General features: G+C 37.5%; 1 protein-coding gene across 1 annotated transcript in view; it reads right to left on the reverse strand.

The window, feature by feature from the left end:
* The window catches only part of LOC308268587 (chondroitin sulfate proteoglycan 4-like), a gene marked incomplete at both ends in the record, with an annotated part of 84,178 nt that overhangs the window by 22,459 nt on the left and 45,216 nt on the right, over positions 1–16,503 (reverse strand). The window contains one exon of the mRNA XM_080703706.1: positions 13,219–13,350. Within this exon, the coding sequence (XP_080559832.1) occupies positions 13,219–13,350 (132 nt within the window). The remainder of the gene's footprint in view (positions 1–13,218; positions 13,351–16,503) is intronic.

Genomic DNA, 16,503 nt, shown 5'->3' on the forward strand with positions numbered 1-16,503 from the left:
TATACAACATCACACTGTACCCCATAAAGATGCAATTACTATGCATTAATTAAAAATAAAATGCTTGTAGTCCCCGTGCTTGGGAGGCGGAGACAGGAGGATCATGCAGGTTTGAAGCCAACTGCACTGGCTTAAGAGACACTGTTTCCAAATAAAAATATAAAAAATAGGTCTGGGAGTGTAGCTTGGAGGTAGAAGGGCTTCCAGGAACCCCAGTACCACCAAAATAAATAAATAAATAAATAAATAAATAAATAAATAAATAAATATAAAATTTAGGGAAAAATAAGAAAAATCACTCCAGACTTTACAACCCAACTCAATGGATGCCAGGAGAGACTGGTATGAAGTAATCCAGACCCTGGAAGAAAACAACTTCCAACTAAAACTGCTATATCTGGCAAGATTATGATTCAAAATTGGTGGAGAGAAAAAAAGTGTTTCAAGATAAGCAGAATCTCAAAAGAATCATGAATACTAAGCCAGCAGTAGAGAAAATACTTAAATAAATAACTCATAAAAAGAAAAGAAAATCAAGTTTCATATTCAGAAAAGAAATAAATTTGATCATCAGGGCAACTAAGCAAAGAAGAAATAACATCATATCAAACAGAATATAGAACACAAAATGACAGAAAACAAAAATCATATCTCAATAATAACACTGAAGGTCAAAGAACTTAACTCACCAATTAAAAGACATAGACTGGTAATGTAGATTTAAAAACATAATCCAAATATAGGCAGCTTGCAAGAAACTTGTCTAACAGCCAAAGGTATTCATAGACTAAAAGTAAAGGGGTAGCAATGCTGATGTCAAATAAAACAGACTTTAAGCTGAAAACACATCAGAAGAGAAAAAACAGGGCATTTCCCTTTATTAAAAAGAACAATTCAGCAAGAAGAGATAATAAAAGTAAATGTTTATGTCCCAAATGTGGGTACACCCACATTTGTAAAATATACCCTTCAGGACATCAGATCTCAAATAGACCCAAATACAATAATATTGGGAGACTTCAACACACCACTCATGCCACTAGATTGATCTTCAAGGCAAAATATGAGTAAAGACTCTTCAGAACTAAAGAAAACTATAAACCAAAAGGACCTAATAGACATATACAAAATATTTCAACCAGGAACAGCAGAATACACATTCTTCTCAGCAGCCCATGGAACCTTCTCCAAAATAGATCACACACCGGGCGTGGTGGCGCATGCCTGTAATCCCCACGCTTGGGAGGCTGAGACAGGAGGATTGCAAGGGTTCGAAGCCAGCCTCAGCTACGTAATGAGGCTCTCAGCAACCTAATGAGACCCTGTTTCTAAATAAAATATAAAAAATGTCTGGGAGTATAGCCCGGAGGTAGAAAGCCTCTGGGTTCCACCCCCAGTACCACCAAAAAAAAAAAAAAAAAAAAAATAGATCACATCATGGGCCACAAAGCAAGCACCAGAAAATTTCAAAAGATGAAATATAATTCCCTGCATCTATTCACATGACAATGGAATGAAAGTAGAAATCAACAACAGAAATACCAAAATAAGCTATTTAAATACATGGAGATTGAATGATACAATATAAAATGAGGAGTGGGTAGGATCAGAAATAAGAGGAGAAATAAAGAAATTCCTGAAATTAAATGAAAATAGAGACAACATACCAAAATATATGGGCCACTTTGAAGGCAGTGTTAAGAGAAAAGTTTATAGTACTGAGTGCCCCCATAAGAAGAACAGAGAGTCAGCAAGTAAACAACCTAATGACACATCTCAAGGATCTAGAAAAACAGCAACAGTCTAATTCCAAAGCCAGAAATAATTAAAATCAGAGCAAAAATAAATGAAATGGAGAATAAAAAAACAATTAAAAGAATGAACAAAACAAAAAGCTGGTTCTTTGAAAAGATTAATAAGATTGACAAACTTCTGGCCAACTTAACCAAAAGAAAGAAGAGAATCAACTCAAATCATTAAAATCAGAAAAGAAAAAGGAGACATCACGACAGACAGTGGGGAAATTCAAACACTTATCAGAAACTATTTTGAAAATTTATACTCCAATAGGCTGGAAAACATGGAAGAAATTGGTAAATTTCTAAGCACATACAACTTACTTAAATTAAACCAAGAGGACATAGCAAGCCTAAACCAACCAATAGCAAGCAAATAAATACAAACAGCAATAAAAAATTCTGCCATCAAAGAAAATCCCAGGCCCAAATGGCTTTCCAGCTGAATTCTACAAAACTTTCAGAGAAGAACTAATCCCAATACTTCACAACTTCCACAACTGGTAAATTGAAAGAGATAAAATTCTTCCAAATTCCTTCTATGAGACCAGTATCACATTAATACCAAAACCAAATAAAGATAGCTCAAGTAAAAAAAATTACAGGCCAATATCTTTAATGAACATAGATTCAAAAATTCCAAACAAAATACTATCTATATGCATTCAAAACCACATCAAGAGAATTGTACACCACAACCAAGTTGGCTTCATCCTAGGAAAGCAAGGTTGGTTCAACATATGCAAATCAATACATGTTATTCACCATATAAATAAAACTGAGAACAAAAACAACATGATCATATCAATAGATGTGGAAAAAGCATTTGACAAAATACAACACCCATTTATAATAAAAAAAAAACTGCAGAAAATTGGAATAGATGTATCTCAACATCATTAAGGCAATGTACAATAAACCCAAAGCCAACTTCATATTGAATGGGGGAAAACCGCAAGAATTCCCCCTAAATGAGGAATAAGACAAGGATACCCACTATCACCACTCCTTTTCAATATAGTCCTCAAGATTCTTGCCACAGCAATAAGACAAGAGAAGGATATAAAAGGAATTCAAATAGGAAAAGAGGAATAAAATTATCCTTGTTTGCAGATGACATGATCCTTCTGGAGCTGATTAACCAATTCAGCAAAGTGGCAGGATACAAAATCAACCTAAAAAAATTAATTGCTTTTCTATATGCCAGCAATGGATCCACGAAGAAAGAAATATAGAAAACAATTTCATTCACAATAACCTCAAAACCAATAAAGTACCTAGGAATAAACCTAACTAAAGACATAAAAAAATTAAAACTATAAAAAATTAAAGAAAGAAATTGAAGATCTTCAAAGATGGAAAGATCCCCCTTGCTCATGGATAGGCAGAATAAATATCATCAAAATGGCCATTCTGCCAAGTGTGATATACAGATTCAATGTAATCCCTATCAAAATACCAACAACTTTCTTCATAGACCTAGAAAAACCAGTCATGAATTTCATATGAAGAAAGAAAAGACCCAGAATAGTCAAAGCAATTCCCAGCAATAAGAACTATGCAGGAGGCATCACAATCCCTGACTTCAAATTATACTACAGAGCAATAGTAGTTAAAACAGCATGGTAATGGTGTAATTGCAGGCACACAGACCATTGGAACAGAATAGGAGATACAGAAAAAACCCCACACACTTATAGTCAATTGATCTTTATAAAGGGGCCAAATCCATACAGTGGAGAAAAGACAGCCTTTTCAACAAATGGTGCTGGGAGAACTGGCTATCTTTTTGTAGAAAGATGGGACTATATCCTTACCTCTCATCATGCACAGGAATCAACTTGAGATGGACCAAAGACCTGGAAATCAGACCTTAGACTGTGAAGCTATTAGAGTGGGGCTTAGGTTCAACACTCCAACATATAAGCACAGTAGTAACTTCCTCAACAAGGCCTCCAAAGTACAGGAAATTAAAACAAGAATTAACAAGTGGGCTGGCATCAAACTAAAAAGTTTCTGGTCATAAAAGGAAACAATCAAGACTATAAAGAGAAAGCCTATAGAATGTAAGAAGATCTTTACCAGCTACCACTCTGATAGAGGGCTAATATTCAGGATATACAAAAGAACTCAAAAGACTCTACACTAGCAAAACAAACAACCCAATTAAGAAATGGACAACTGAACTGAATAGACACTTCACAGAAGAAGAGATACAAATACCCAATAGATACATGAAAAAATGTTCAATATCACTAGCCATCAGGAAGATCCAAATCAAAACTACACTGAGATTCCATCTAACCCCAATCAGAGTGGCAAGCATAAAGAAGTCAAATAACAACAAATGCTGATGAGGGTGTGGGGAAAGAGACTCTTTTACATTCTTGGTGAGAGTGCAAACTAGTTCAACCACTATAGAAATCAGTGTAGAGATTCCTTAGAAAACTGGGAATGGATCCACCATATGATTTGGCTATACCACTCCTGGGTATCTTTCCAAAGGGGATGAAATCAGAGAACTACAATAACATATGCATACCCATGTTCATAGCTACACAATTTGCAATGGCCAAAATATGGGAACAACCTAGGTCTCCATCAAGAGATGAATTCATTTCAAAATTATGAGAAATACACACAATGGAATTCTACTCAGCAATAAAGAACAGCCATGTCATTGTCAAGAAGATGAAAAGACCTGGAGAACATTATGTTAAGTGAGATTAGCCAAGCATACAAAGAGAAGGGACATATGTTTTCTCTATATGCTCAAGCGAGGGAGTATTAGGGATACCATGGGGACTCCAGATAATGGAGGGGAAACCTCAGCAAAGCCAGAAAGGAGAGGTAGAGTAGGAAGAAGGCTGAGGTTAATGAATGGAAAAGATGCATTTGAATATGTGTATACATGTGAATATCACATAGCTAACCTGGACACTCAGTATTGGGAGGGAGAGAAAAGGGGAAAATAGAGCTGGGGGGAGGGGACCAAGCACTGTGTGAATATATGCCATTGTCAACATGATCCACATTATGATGTGAGGCTATAGTGCACCAATAAAATAAAATTAAAACAAAATTAACACCTCTGAGAAGTCTCAGAATAAGGAAATCTAGTTTATTTTCCTTTGAAATACAGCATTTCTCAAACAAACATATCCTAGTTGCTTGTTTCATGAAAACCACTGCCACCTTAATCGCAAGAGTTTCATGATCTTACTAGACCTAGAGGATTTATACATTTCTTCAACAAATGCTATCAAATACCTAATGTGTAAAAATCCCTACAATCAGGAGCAGAGATACAAAGTCTGATCTGCATATCTCTAATCTAAAATTCCCAAACCTAAAACCATTTGAGCATTGACATGACCCAGCAAACAGAAAATGCCCACATAACCTCATGTGTGGGGTTGCAGTAAAAATAGAAGCACACTAAAATATTACATAAAATTATCTCCAGGCTGAGTATAAAGTACATATGAAACGTAAATAAGATTTGTATTTAGACTTAAGGCCTATCCTCAAGATATTTCATTATGTACACCTAAATACAAAACACTTCTCGTCCCAGTCATTTCAGATAAAAGACACTCAATTTGCAACAAGAAACAGCACAGACACACTTCCTGCCCTTTATTTTTGATATCAAGATAACCCTATGAAAAGTGCAGTTGTTTTTCATAACTAAGAAAGGATGATGAGGCTTTAAGAAGTGAAGCAATAGTAAGTCGACTTACAATTGACTCAGAAGAAAATACATACAAATTTGACACTGTATTGCCTAAATCACTCTTGTTTGCACTCAAGGGTGAAATGATATCTGAGTTAGGAAATAATGTGACTATCATTCAATATATCAGACTCTCTCCCCACCTTCCAAAACATCCTTCTTTTCTTTGATCTTCATTTTGCAGTCATCCTACCCACCCTGGCACGCTGACCTCTCTTGAAGTCACACACCACCATGCCACTCATTCTGCAAGGACAGCTCACGGTCAAGGTCAAGCTCTCCTAGTCTATGGGAAATTCCCCTCCTCTGAAGCCAAATACCCCACTCCAAGTGTACCACTCACTGGACACCTACCATAATGTGCTTACTGTACCCTTGAGTGTGAGTTTCTTATTTCACCAATTAATAAACCTCTATCTCCTTAAGAATGGAACAGTCTTTTTTATAGGTTTTAGTTATCTCCAACTAAGTCTTACAACATTCAATTCAATGTTTCAAGACCTACTGCTAAAAGGTTTTATGAATCTCTGCTCTAAACTCTTAGCAGCATACAAATTCCTTTCCTTTCTTCTCTCCTTCAGTTTCTACTAGTGAGAACAGATAGCCTATTGATGAAATGCCATTCCCTCTATATCATGACTAAAGAGACTGAAAGCACTGTTAAGAAAACCTTTTGCTAATGGGCTGCTTAACTCAGTGTAAGCTTCTATGCTGGGCCACGGAGGCAAGACTCTCAAGGTTAATCCCACCAACACTCAAGGCTAATTATCCATGAAAAAGAACCACATACCACTTGGATACGCATAAAAACTAGATCCTAAGGCCAGAGTATATTCCAAATTACTATCGCTTAAACAAACAAACTCAATGATAGCATTCAATGTGAAAAACTAGATACAATTTTTTTCCTGGAGAATAAATTTTGCATAAAGAAATAGAACTTGTTTGAATTAAATATACATATATATACACATATTATATATACATCTATGTACATAAATATATTATACAGATATATTTACACATATATTCAAAATAAAACCAACTGAAAAATAACAAATGAAAATCTACTTTGGGGGAATACTGGGGATTGAACACAGGAGCATTCTACCTCCAATCTATACCTCCAGTTCTATTTTTCATTCTTTATTTTGAAATAGGTTCTCACTAAGTTGTGAAGGGCCTTACTAAGTAGCTGAGGCTCGCCGCAAACCTGTGATCCTCCTGTCTCAGCCTCCCAACTACTGGGATTACAAGTATGTGCCACTACACTCAGTTTTTAATATACTTTTATTGGTGCATTGTAGTCTCACATCATAAGATACATCATGTTGACAGTGACATACATGCACACAACAACTTGGTTTCTTTCCCAAGTTCATGGAAAAATAATCTAATTTAGAACTAGAGTCCTTTCTACTACAAAATAACTGAGTTAAATGCTGATTTTTCCAATTTTGTGAGGCATAAAAGCTGTGTTTAACCTTAAAACATTCACCACACTATGTATTCTAATAATTATTTTGGCTCACCATGCAAATTCTTACAAGTCTCAAGCCAGGGCCACTTTTCAGACCGAGTATAGAAAGGAACCAAAACAGAAATAGCCAGTCTGGTGAACTGGCAGAGAAAGTCAAATTGTAGAAAACCAATGTGAATAAAATATTTTTAATTGTTAACTAATGCCAGGTTGCAAAAGTTCCCTAACCAAAGAGAGTAAAGCATACACTTTTACATAAATATTGCTGTTTATTAAGCTGTTATATATATTTTTGATTGTGCATGTCATACCTCAGTAACACTGAGAAAAAGACAAAATAAAAACCCACCCCATTCTGAGGGAAATGACATTCTAAAAATAGAGACAATCCTGGAACACAGGCCCAGATATAACCGAGAAGGGCTGCTTGACATGAGCACAGGACTTGGGGTTGACACTGGCACTGAGACTCAGAGTTTATGACTCCTATAAGTCATGTGACCTTGAACTTTTCCAGGCTTTCATGTCTTTTATCTGCGAAATAGAGAAGTATCAACACATGTATTGACATAAATTCATTTGAATCCTTAAAACAACTCAATGTAGTAAATTAAAAATATAAACCACAAGGTAACAATATCTGAGTGCCCAGGCTATAATTGGAATAGACTTTCTATTCCTATAATAAATCTAACAAATTTATAGTCCTAAAAAAGGTGTAGATTTCCCCTGGTGTTTTAAAGCATGGGTTCTAAACAGAAAGACCAACAATAGCTAACAGATGACATCTTTAATCACCCCCTGAGGGCAAGACACAGTGTACCTCCCTTCTGTTGACAAAACTCGATGAGGTAGGTGTTCAGGGGCCTAAGGGAGGAGGAATAGTGGGACATCTGTCCTCCGCACCTCAAAGCTTTCCCCAGCACCAGGGCCAACAATTCTTGGGTGGCTACTGCAGAAGCCAAACAGAGTAAGGCAAAGAAGATGAGGTGACATGATTATCACAACCATGCTCATGTTAGGGGATTCTGAAAAAGAAAGTGAGTCATTGCTACTTGAAGATGTTAGCCCAGGAAAAATGCCAAGGAAAATTGGACCAAAAGGTCTATTGCAACTCTGATCTGTGACTTTACAATTCACATTTCCATGCTAAGAAACCACCCGATGGAAATGTATGTGAAAATCCACCTTTCTTCTGCTGAACCAGGAGCTAGAGCAAAAACAGTTCACAGTATGAAGACAGGGTGACACAGAACTCAAGAATACCAAACAGAGCTAACATGCTTGGGAAAGGCTGGAAAAAGGACAGATCGCTTTGTGATTTGAAGATAGCATACAAGTTCAAGTTGTGAGTTCTCCAGTACATGAAACAAGGTCAGGGAAGATTGCAAGGCTTGTTGGAAAAGAAAAAGATGGTTATTCAGGGCTGGGTCCAAATACTAAACAGAGAGCTATGAAAACTGTAGGCATTGCATAATTCTACATAGGTCAGATGGTAATTGTGTTCATTTTTATACATTTTTCCTGTGAAACTAATATGCAGCAAAACAAGCATCAGAAATTCAAATGTTTCTAAGCTATTGTGGTTTTGTCTCTTCTTAAAATAACCATCTTCAATTATTTAATCACAGTTTAGCCAGAAAAAAATGAAAGGTATACAATCTTTTGCAGCAGCAAGATTGACTTTGATATGGGAACAATTTAAAAACATAAATCGCCATGTTTTTCAGATGACTATAGTGTAGTAATTTCTCTACTTGTTTAAAAAAACAGACAAAATAGCAAATTAACTGGCTTGAAAAATATTGAAAGAAGTATCACACTTATTCTCAAGGAAAAGTTACAGGAGAAAAAATGTTCAGAATAGAATAATCTCAGTTAACATATCTTTCACTGTATTTTGAAAAGATTTTTCATGGATTTAAATGCTAAAAGCAACTAGAAAATTAAATTTTCCCCCAAAATAGTCATTTAAAACAAACTGTAGACAAATATTCATTTTCCTTTAAGTCTACTATAGAATTGAGTCCTCTACCTCTTACTGGTTGACTGACCAAGCCTGCCTTATGCCACAAAGCCCACCAGATTCCCCAAAATACGTCACCTACCTTGTGTCACTGTAGAGATTAAAAAAACACTACAGTGTCTATACCCTTGTATTCCAATCCCAGTTCCACTTTAGGACCAACTGGGACTTAAGAAAATGACGCTAATCTCTGGTCCAGTGAATCCCATTCAACTGGTGTGAGGAGGAGCAAAGCACTGCAATTTTTAAAAGCTTCATGGTACTTTATTTTTTTTTTCTTTTTTGCAGGTCTGGGGATGGAACCCAGGGGCATTCAAACTCTAAGCTACTCCCCCTGCCCTATTTTTTATTCTTTATTTTGAAACTGGGTCTCACTGAGTTGCAGAAGGTCTCACTAAGTAGCTGAGGCTGTCCGCGAACCGGGATCCTCCAGTCTCAGCCTCCCGAATGCTGGGATTACCACACCCGGCTAGCTTTATGGTACTTTAAACAACTGGCTAGTATGGCCATAATTAATAAAATTATTAATGTATTTCTCATCTATGTTTTGCTGGTAATGTATATCATTTGAACTAGTCATAATGCACAGAATTGCTTTTGGCCTTTCCCCCACCAGTCAGGACATGTTGAGATTTATTGTTTCCTGTATTTCCATCTCACTACTTTTTTTGTAAATAACAAATTCAACTTTTCTTCTTCATTTTTATTGTTTTTGTCAGTAGGTAAATTTTTTTCCCTTTCCTATGATGAGGCTGTTGGGCCAGAAAAGCTCATTTATCTCCTTCATATCACCAGGCTGAGATTCTTGGCAAATAACCACCAAGAGACTGCATGGCCCCCCAAAAAACACTCACTGAAACCATTCACAGCCCCCTGGTGCTGTATATAAAAACCCTGAGGTTTTTATATTCCAAGTATAAAAATCCCACTGTGGGTATAGCTCATTGGTAGAGCACTTGCCTAGCATATGTGAGACTCTGAGTTCAATCCTCAGCCACACAAAGCAAAACAACAACATACAAAAATCACAGGAAGGCAGAACCAGATGGGCAGCCTGGCTCTCCACACTCTGTAAGCTATAAGGAAAGCATAGGAGGAAAGGTGCACATGGACCATAAAGATGGCCGCTTCTGTGATTCCTCCCCACTCTCCTTCACCAGCGCATCCCCCTCCAAGGAAGAGGAAAATGGAAAGAGAGAAGAGCTACAGACAGCCCCAGACTTGCTTCTGTTAAATTCCTAGAGAGAAAGAATTCTTTCTGGGACTTTATAAATGTGTTGGTATCATTCTATAGTAAAAGACAATACTTTATGCCAGGCAGGTGGAACTTTCTAAATAGAAAAAACTCTTAAACCAGAACAATACTTGCTGTGGCAAAATCTTACCTGGAGACTTCCGGGAAGATGGCGACCGAGAAAAGCGGGGCTTAAGAGCCCCGCTAACAACAAATCTCCATTACCACAAAATCAGCGCCTTTCAAAGCCAGAAAACAACATCACCAGAGAAACAAAAAAAATCACCAGGCTCCAGAGAGAAAGCGGACTGAGAACAGAGCCACAGAGGAGATCCTCACGCCCGAGGACGCGGCTTCACGCCCGAGGATGCGGCAGCAGCGCCATACTGCCGGCGGCACCGGCGAATTCACGGGACGGCCACAGCAAGCCGAGGGGAGCCGCTGTGGAACAGCCAGGTGGGATTTCTCGGCGCAGAGGGCATCTAAAGCTCCCAGTGGCTGAGCTCAGCACACGCTGCAGGGATTCAGAGTGGAAATCAAAACCAAGAAAAAAAACGCCAGCCCCTCAGCTGAGGGCATAGTAGCGGCGCCATATTGCCACCGGCGGCAGCAGCACCGAATTCACTGAATTCAGTACAGCTACATCTGCGTACTCAAGAACAGTGAGTCAAATTGCGGGCCACAGCTGAGAAATCACAGTACTGTACTCACTGGGACTTGACCCAGTGGGAGAGGAGCGGTGGCAGTGATATCACACCATAGGAGAACGTGCAACCTGGCACCCCCCACAGTCTAAAGCAGCCTCTATCGACTCTCTGGGTTGGAGACTCTGTGATACAACCCAGTAAAGGAGTAGTGGGGTCTGAGATACTACTGACTCGAGATCCAGAACACCTTAAGTGAAGTCATAGTGACCCAAGGGAAGAACCCAGAGAAGGCGCAAAATTCCTAAATCATAGGAAAGAGGAATAATACTGGAGCAATGAATGCTCACAACCCCACAAGATCAGAACCCGATAAAACAGAAAATCAGAGATTTCTAGAAGATCAAATCAGGAAAATAACTGTAGAAATAATAGAGGTGCTTCGAAAAGAACTCAGAGAGAGCCAAAAAGAGATAAAGGATGCAATTAATGAAGTAAAGGCCTCAATTCAAAGCACAAACAACCGATTAGAACACATGGAGAACAGAATCTCGCTCTTAGAAGATGATCATTCCAAAAATGAACGCATAGTTTCTAATCTAGGAAAAAATATCCGACAGCAGGAATCTGATATTGAAGAAATATGGGCCCATTTTAAGAGAGCTAACCTAAGAATTATTGGAATAGAGGAGGGAAAAGAAAGTGAAACCAAAGGGATCAACAATCTCTTCAAGGAAGTAATAGCAGAAAATTTTCCAGACATAGAGCAAGAGGTCGATACGCAGGTCCAGGAAACATATAGAACTCCCTTTAGACAGGATCGGAGAAGAGGATCCCCATGCCACATAATTGTCAAAATGACCAATGTGGAAGCCAAGCAGAGAATCTTAAAGGCAACAAAAGCAAAGGGCCAAGTGACATTCAGAGGCAAACCAATTAGAATCACTCCAGACTTCCCAAACCAAGTTATGAGAACCAGAAGGGCTTGGAGTAACATATTCCCAATTTTGAAAGAAAACAACTTCCAACCAAAAATTTCCTACCCAGCAAAACTTTCTATCAAATTAGATGGAGAAATAAGAAGCTTCCATGACAAACAGAAACTGAAGGAATTTATGTCTTCAAAACCAGCACTAGAGAAAATACTCAAAGAGATTAACTACAAAGAAGAAATAGGTAACACACTCCAGAACTAGAGAAACATGATTTTCCATCCAACAGACAACTAAGATTGGTTATCTGTGGAGATTCATTATTTATGTTAGTCTTTTACCTATCTCTAAAGGGTATTGTTTGCCTTTATTGTTGTTAATTTCTAGGATTTCTAGTTGGAATATTAATATACCTTCAGATATAGCATTTGGAAATATTTTATCCCATTCTATTAGTAACTGTTAACTCTGTTTACATTGTCTTTGGATATACAATATATTTTTTTTTATTTTTTAGGGAGTTTGTATACTCTTCTGTTGCCTGTGCCATTGAAATCATAACCAAGAAATCACTGCCAATTTCAATGTTGTGAGGTTTTATGACCCAGATTTTCTCCTAAAAGTTTATAGTCTTAAGATTTATATTTAGGTCTTTTATCTATTTTGAGTTAATATTTGTATATGGGATTAGGTAAGGGTCCAATTTTATTCTTTTCCATGTAATTATTATTTTTCAACAATATTTAGTTAAAAGATTATTATTCCCACCACCAAATGTTCGTGGAAACCTTGTCAAAAATAATTTGACAATAGAGGGAAGAATTTAGCTGTAGGCTTTTACTTAACTCCAATGGTTTATATATCTGCCTTTAGAACAGTACTACACTGTTTCAATTATTGTAGCTTTATATGGTTTGAAATCAGAAAATATACATCTTCTAGCTTTGTTCTTTTTCAAGATTGTTGTGGGTACCTAGAGTCCATATTCCATATTAGGATAGCTTTTTTTTCTGAAAAATAAATATATAAATATATGATAGTTTCACCTAAAAATAGAAAAATATATTCTCTGGTAAGAAAGAAAGCAAAAAGAAATATTGAAATGTTATCTTTAAGTCATCCAAAGCTTGGTATCAGACAAATGAAACTGTTATGTGAGATTATCATTTTTAAGTTTGGATAAATTGCTATAATACTAGATGTCAACCACTAAGCCAAGCATGGGAAGGAGGGATAGGGAGAGAATGGGGTGGGGATCGGGTGGGGGCTGACTGGGCGATGTGTGCATGTATGTCTACAAAAGTATGTATCCCACTATGATGTATGAATACAGTGCACCAATTAAAAATTAAAAAAAAAGAAAATCTTACCTGGAAAGATGCTCAGTCCCTTGTTTACTTCTAAGCTAATGAGCAGAGCACGAGCGGTGATGCTGAAGATTTGTCGAGGTGCAAGGTTCAAACCATCAGTAACCTGGAAATTAAAGCCTCCTGACATTGCTCCTTCAAAAGAAGAAATTACACTCCAGTAAACGTGGTTGTTCTGCAAAAGCCACCCCCTTTCACTCTTTCTCCCCAATCAAACAACCCCTATCAATTTGAAAGCCATTGACTTCACCAAACCAAATATGGTGAGGCATGACATAATGACACCTTTGTCAACCACAGACCACAAGGACAACTGTGGTTCTATGAAAGTACGTCACCCAGAGATGTCACAGTCATCTAAGTGTACTTGACAATGTCAGCATATTTACAAAATCCCCTGAGGGTGCACTTCTCAGGATATGTCTCCATCATGAAGTGACACACGACTGTATTGCAAAATACACACAGTTAAAACATATCATTGAAGGTCAAAACTTCATATTCTCCCAGCCATGACATACTAACACAAAGCAAAGATGCTATTTCCACAAAATTTTTTCAAAAAAATTTTTTCAATACTGGGGATGGAACCCAGGGGCATTCTACCTCCGAGTTACACCCCCAGCCCTATTTTTTATTCTTTATTTTGAAACAGGGTCTCACTGAGTTACAAAGGGCCTGACTAAGTAGTTGCGGCTGTCCTTGAATTTCGATCCTCCTGTCTCAGTCTCCCAAATTCTGGGATTACAAGCATGCACCACCATTCATCCATATGGCTCTATGTAGGAATATGTTTTTAAATTTTTTTTCAATTCTTGGAGATTCGATCTTTGTTTTGTTTTTTATTACCTAAATTTTATTATTTTTTAATTGTTACCAGAAATGCAATGCATGCCTACAACACACACACACATACACACACACACACACACACACACAGTACTTGATACTATTGAAAATAAAAACTAAGTGTAAGTAAATAAGACTTAGCATTTCTCCCCTAATAGTTACATTTTTAATTACGTAACTGCCTCAAGATAACTATATTCTGCCAAGAAGAGGAAGGGAAGAGAAGGTAAAGAAAAGGAAGGGAAGGGGCCAGCCTTGTTTTCATTAAATTTCTGCAGGAAGAGAATTCTACTCCTACATTTCTGTCAAAGGATTTAGTGAAGTTAAAATTAGTAAAGTTAAAAGTTAACTTATGTGCATAACTAAACTGGAGATGGCTCTTATTGATCTAGTTCCCAGGAGTACTTTATTCATCTGACTCACAAAGCACCAGGCAAGCTCACCATGCAGAAAGCCCGATATTCATATCCCCATCACCCTTTGAAAATGTCCAGCCAAGAGTAAATTTAAAGACCCACAGGTCATTATATCATGTGCTGGGTAGAAATGTATCTCTTTTGCTTTTAGCAACTCCTGGTAAAGAAGGAAAAAAAACCTGGTCAGACTGTGCAATTATATATAAATCCTCCCCTAATAACATAATTTAATAAAAGGTAGGTTGATGACTTGATGACTTGACAGTCTCTTTTATCTATGCAAACCCTGAGAGCTTCAATTCCTCACCAAAAAATGTTATAGATTGTTAAAAACTTCCCGTTAGGCTCAAAAGTTGCCATTAGGCCGGAAAATATAAGTGAACTAAGTTTCAGAGAGTCATGGTAATTTATTGCTTTTCATATATGGAAGCTGAAGAGAAAACAGGAAACACAAGGGACTTTAAAAAATTCATATTGAGATCTGTAGAGTAGTCAGGGCAAGGGAGAAGGAGTTAGGTAAGGGGAGGGAAAGGACTGAAGAAGAAAACAGTTCAAATAATACTGTGGCAATATGTGAAGGTACTACTCCTAATCTCACTAATTCATGTGGGAAGTGGGGAGAAACAGTGTGGTAAGCTGTGGAGGGAAATAATTATGTGCATGTATGTTTTATCACATTGAATGTCACTATGCTGTATAATTGTAATGCATTGATAAGCTAATTTGTATAAAGTCACCATTAGAGAAAGATAAATTCTAAATAGCTTAATTCATAACAGGGGCTCACAACCAAATGTTGTTTCATATTTGCTTATTTTCCTAGAAATTTCACTTTGAAAGCTGTATATAATAAATTATGAAATTAAAAAGAGAATTACTGCCGGGCATGGTGGCGCACACTTGTAATCCCCGTGCTTGGGAGGCGGAAACAGGAGGATCGCGCAGGTTCGAAGCCAGCCGTGCTGGCTCAAGAGACCCTGTTTCCAAATAAAAAACAGAAAATAGGTCTAGGAGTGTAGCCCGGAGGTAGAAGAGCTTCCAGGAACCCCAGTACCACCAAAAGAGAGAGAGGGAGAGAAAGAGAGAGAGAGGGGGAGAGAGAGAGAGAGAGAGAGAGAGAGAGAGAGAGAGAGAGAGAGAGAGAGAGAGAATGAATTACTTCTACCATTTGGTACCTTAAATACTTTATGTAGTCAGAAACAAAATGGAGATGAAATCAAAAGACTTATACAAAAATCAATATAGAATATTGCAATGGGTATAACAGATAAATTAGGATCAAAGAGGGATAAGAAAGAAAATATGAAAATGTGGTTGACCTGTGGATTTTCTATTGCAAGAGCTCAGATTTTTCCAGGCTATACTTTCAGAAAGGCAACATTGTATATATCACTTAGCCTCTCACATCTTGGTTTCGTCAACCTACTTAGGTTGTTATGTGGAATGGTTAGTTAGATTGATGGTAGAGCACTTTGCAAATATAAAATACTAAGAAAGACTAATTAAACCTAAGTCTTTGTTTGGGGCTTATGATAGACGCATGTGTCAGGGGACAGCCAGCTGGGTTCAGCAACAGATTCATCTGCAGCTGGGCTCCTGCCACTCTGAGAGTTATTAGCTTGCCTCAGCATCCATTTAGGAAATGTAATGGATCGCGTCTCATGTTAACCTTGCCTTGAATGCTCCTGCCTGCTTTTCTAGGAGGAATTATTTTCTCTACTCACAAAAAAGTAAATATTGACCTGGAAATTGACAAATCAATCAACCCAGAGAGCTAATCTTTGCTTTAATCCCTTTTGCAAATAGTCACTGCAGTTCTTCAACCTGCTATGCTACTCAGGGGATGGGAGCTGGTGGAGGTAACCCAGACCAATTTAATCTTTCTAAACTTCAGTTTCTTCATCTCAAAAATTACTATCTACTGCTCAGAGGACTTCTGTAGATGTAATGAACTGTGGGATGTGACTGTACCTCCTGCACCTCCTCCAGTGCCTGATAGGTGGTAGAGAATCTATGAGAGCTT

Source organism: Muscardinus avellanarius, assembly GCF_963383645.1.
Source record: "Muscardinus avellanarius genome assembly, chromosome: 1".
NCBI lineage: Eukaryota > Metazoa > Chordata > Mammalia > Rodentia > Gliridae > Muscardinus > Muscardinus avellanarius.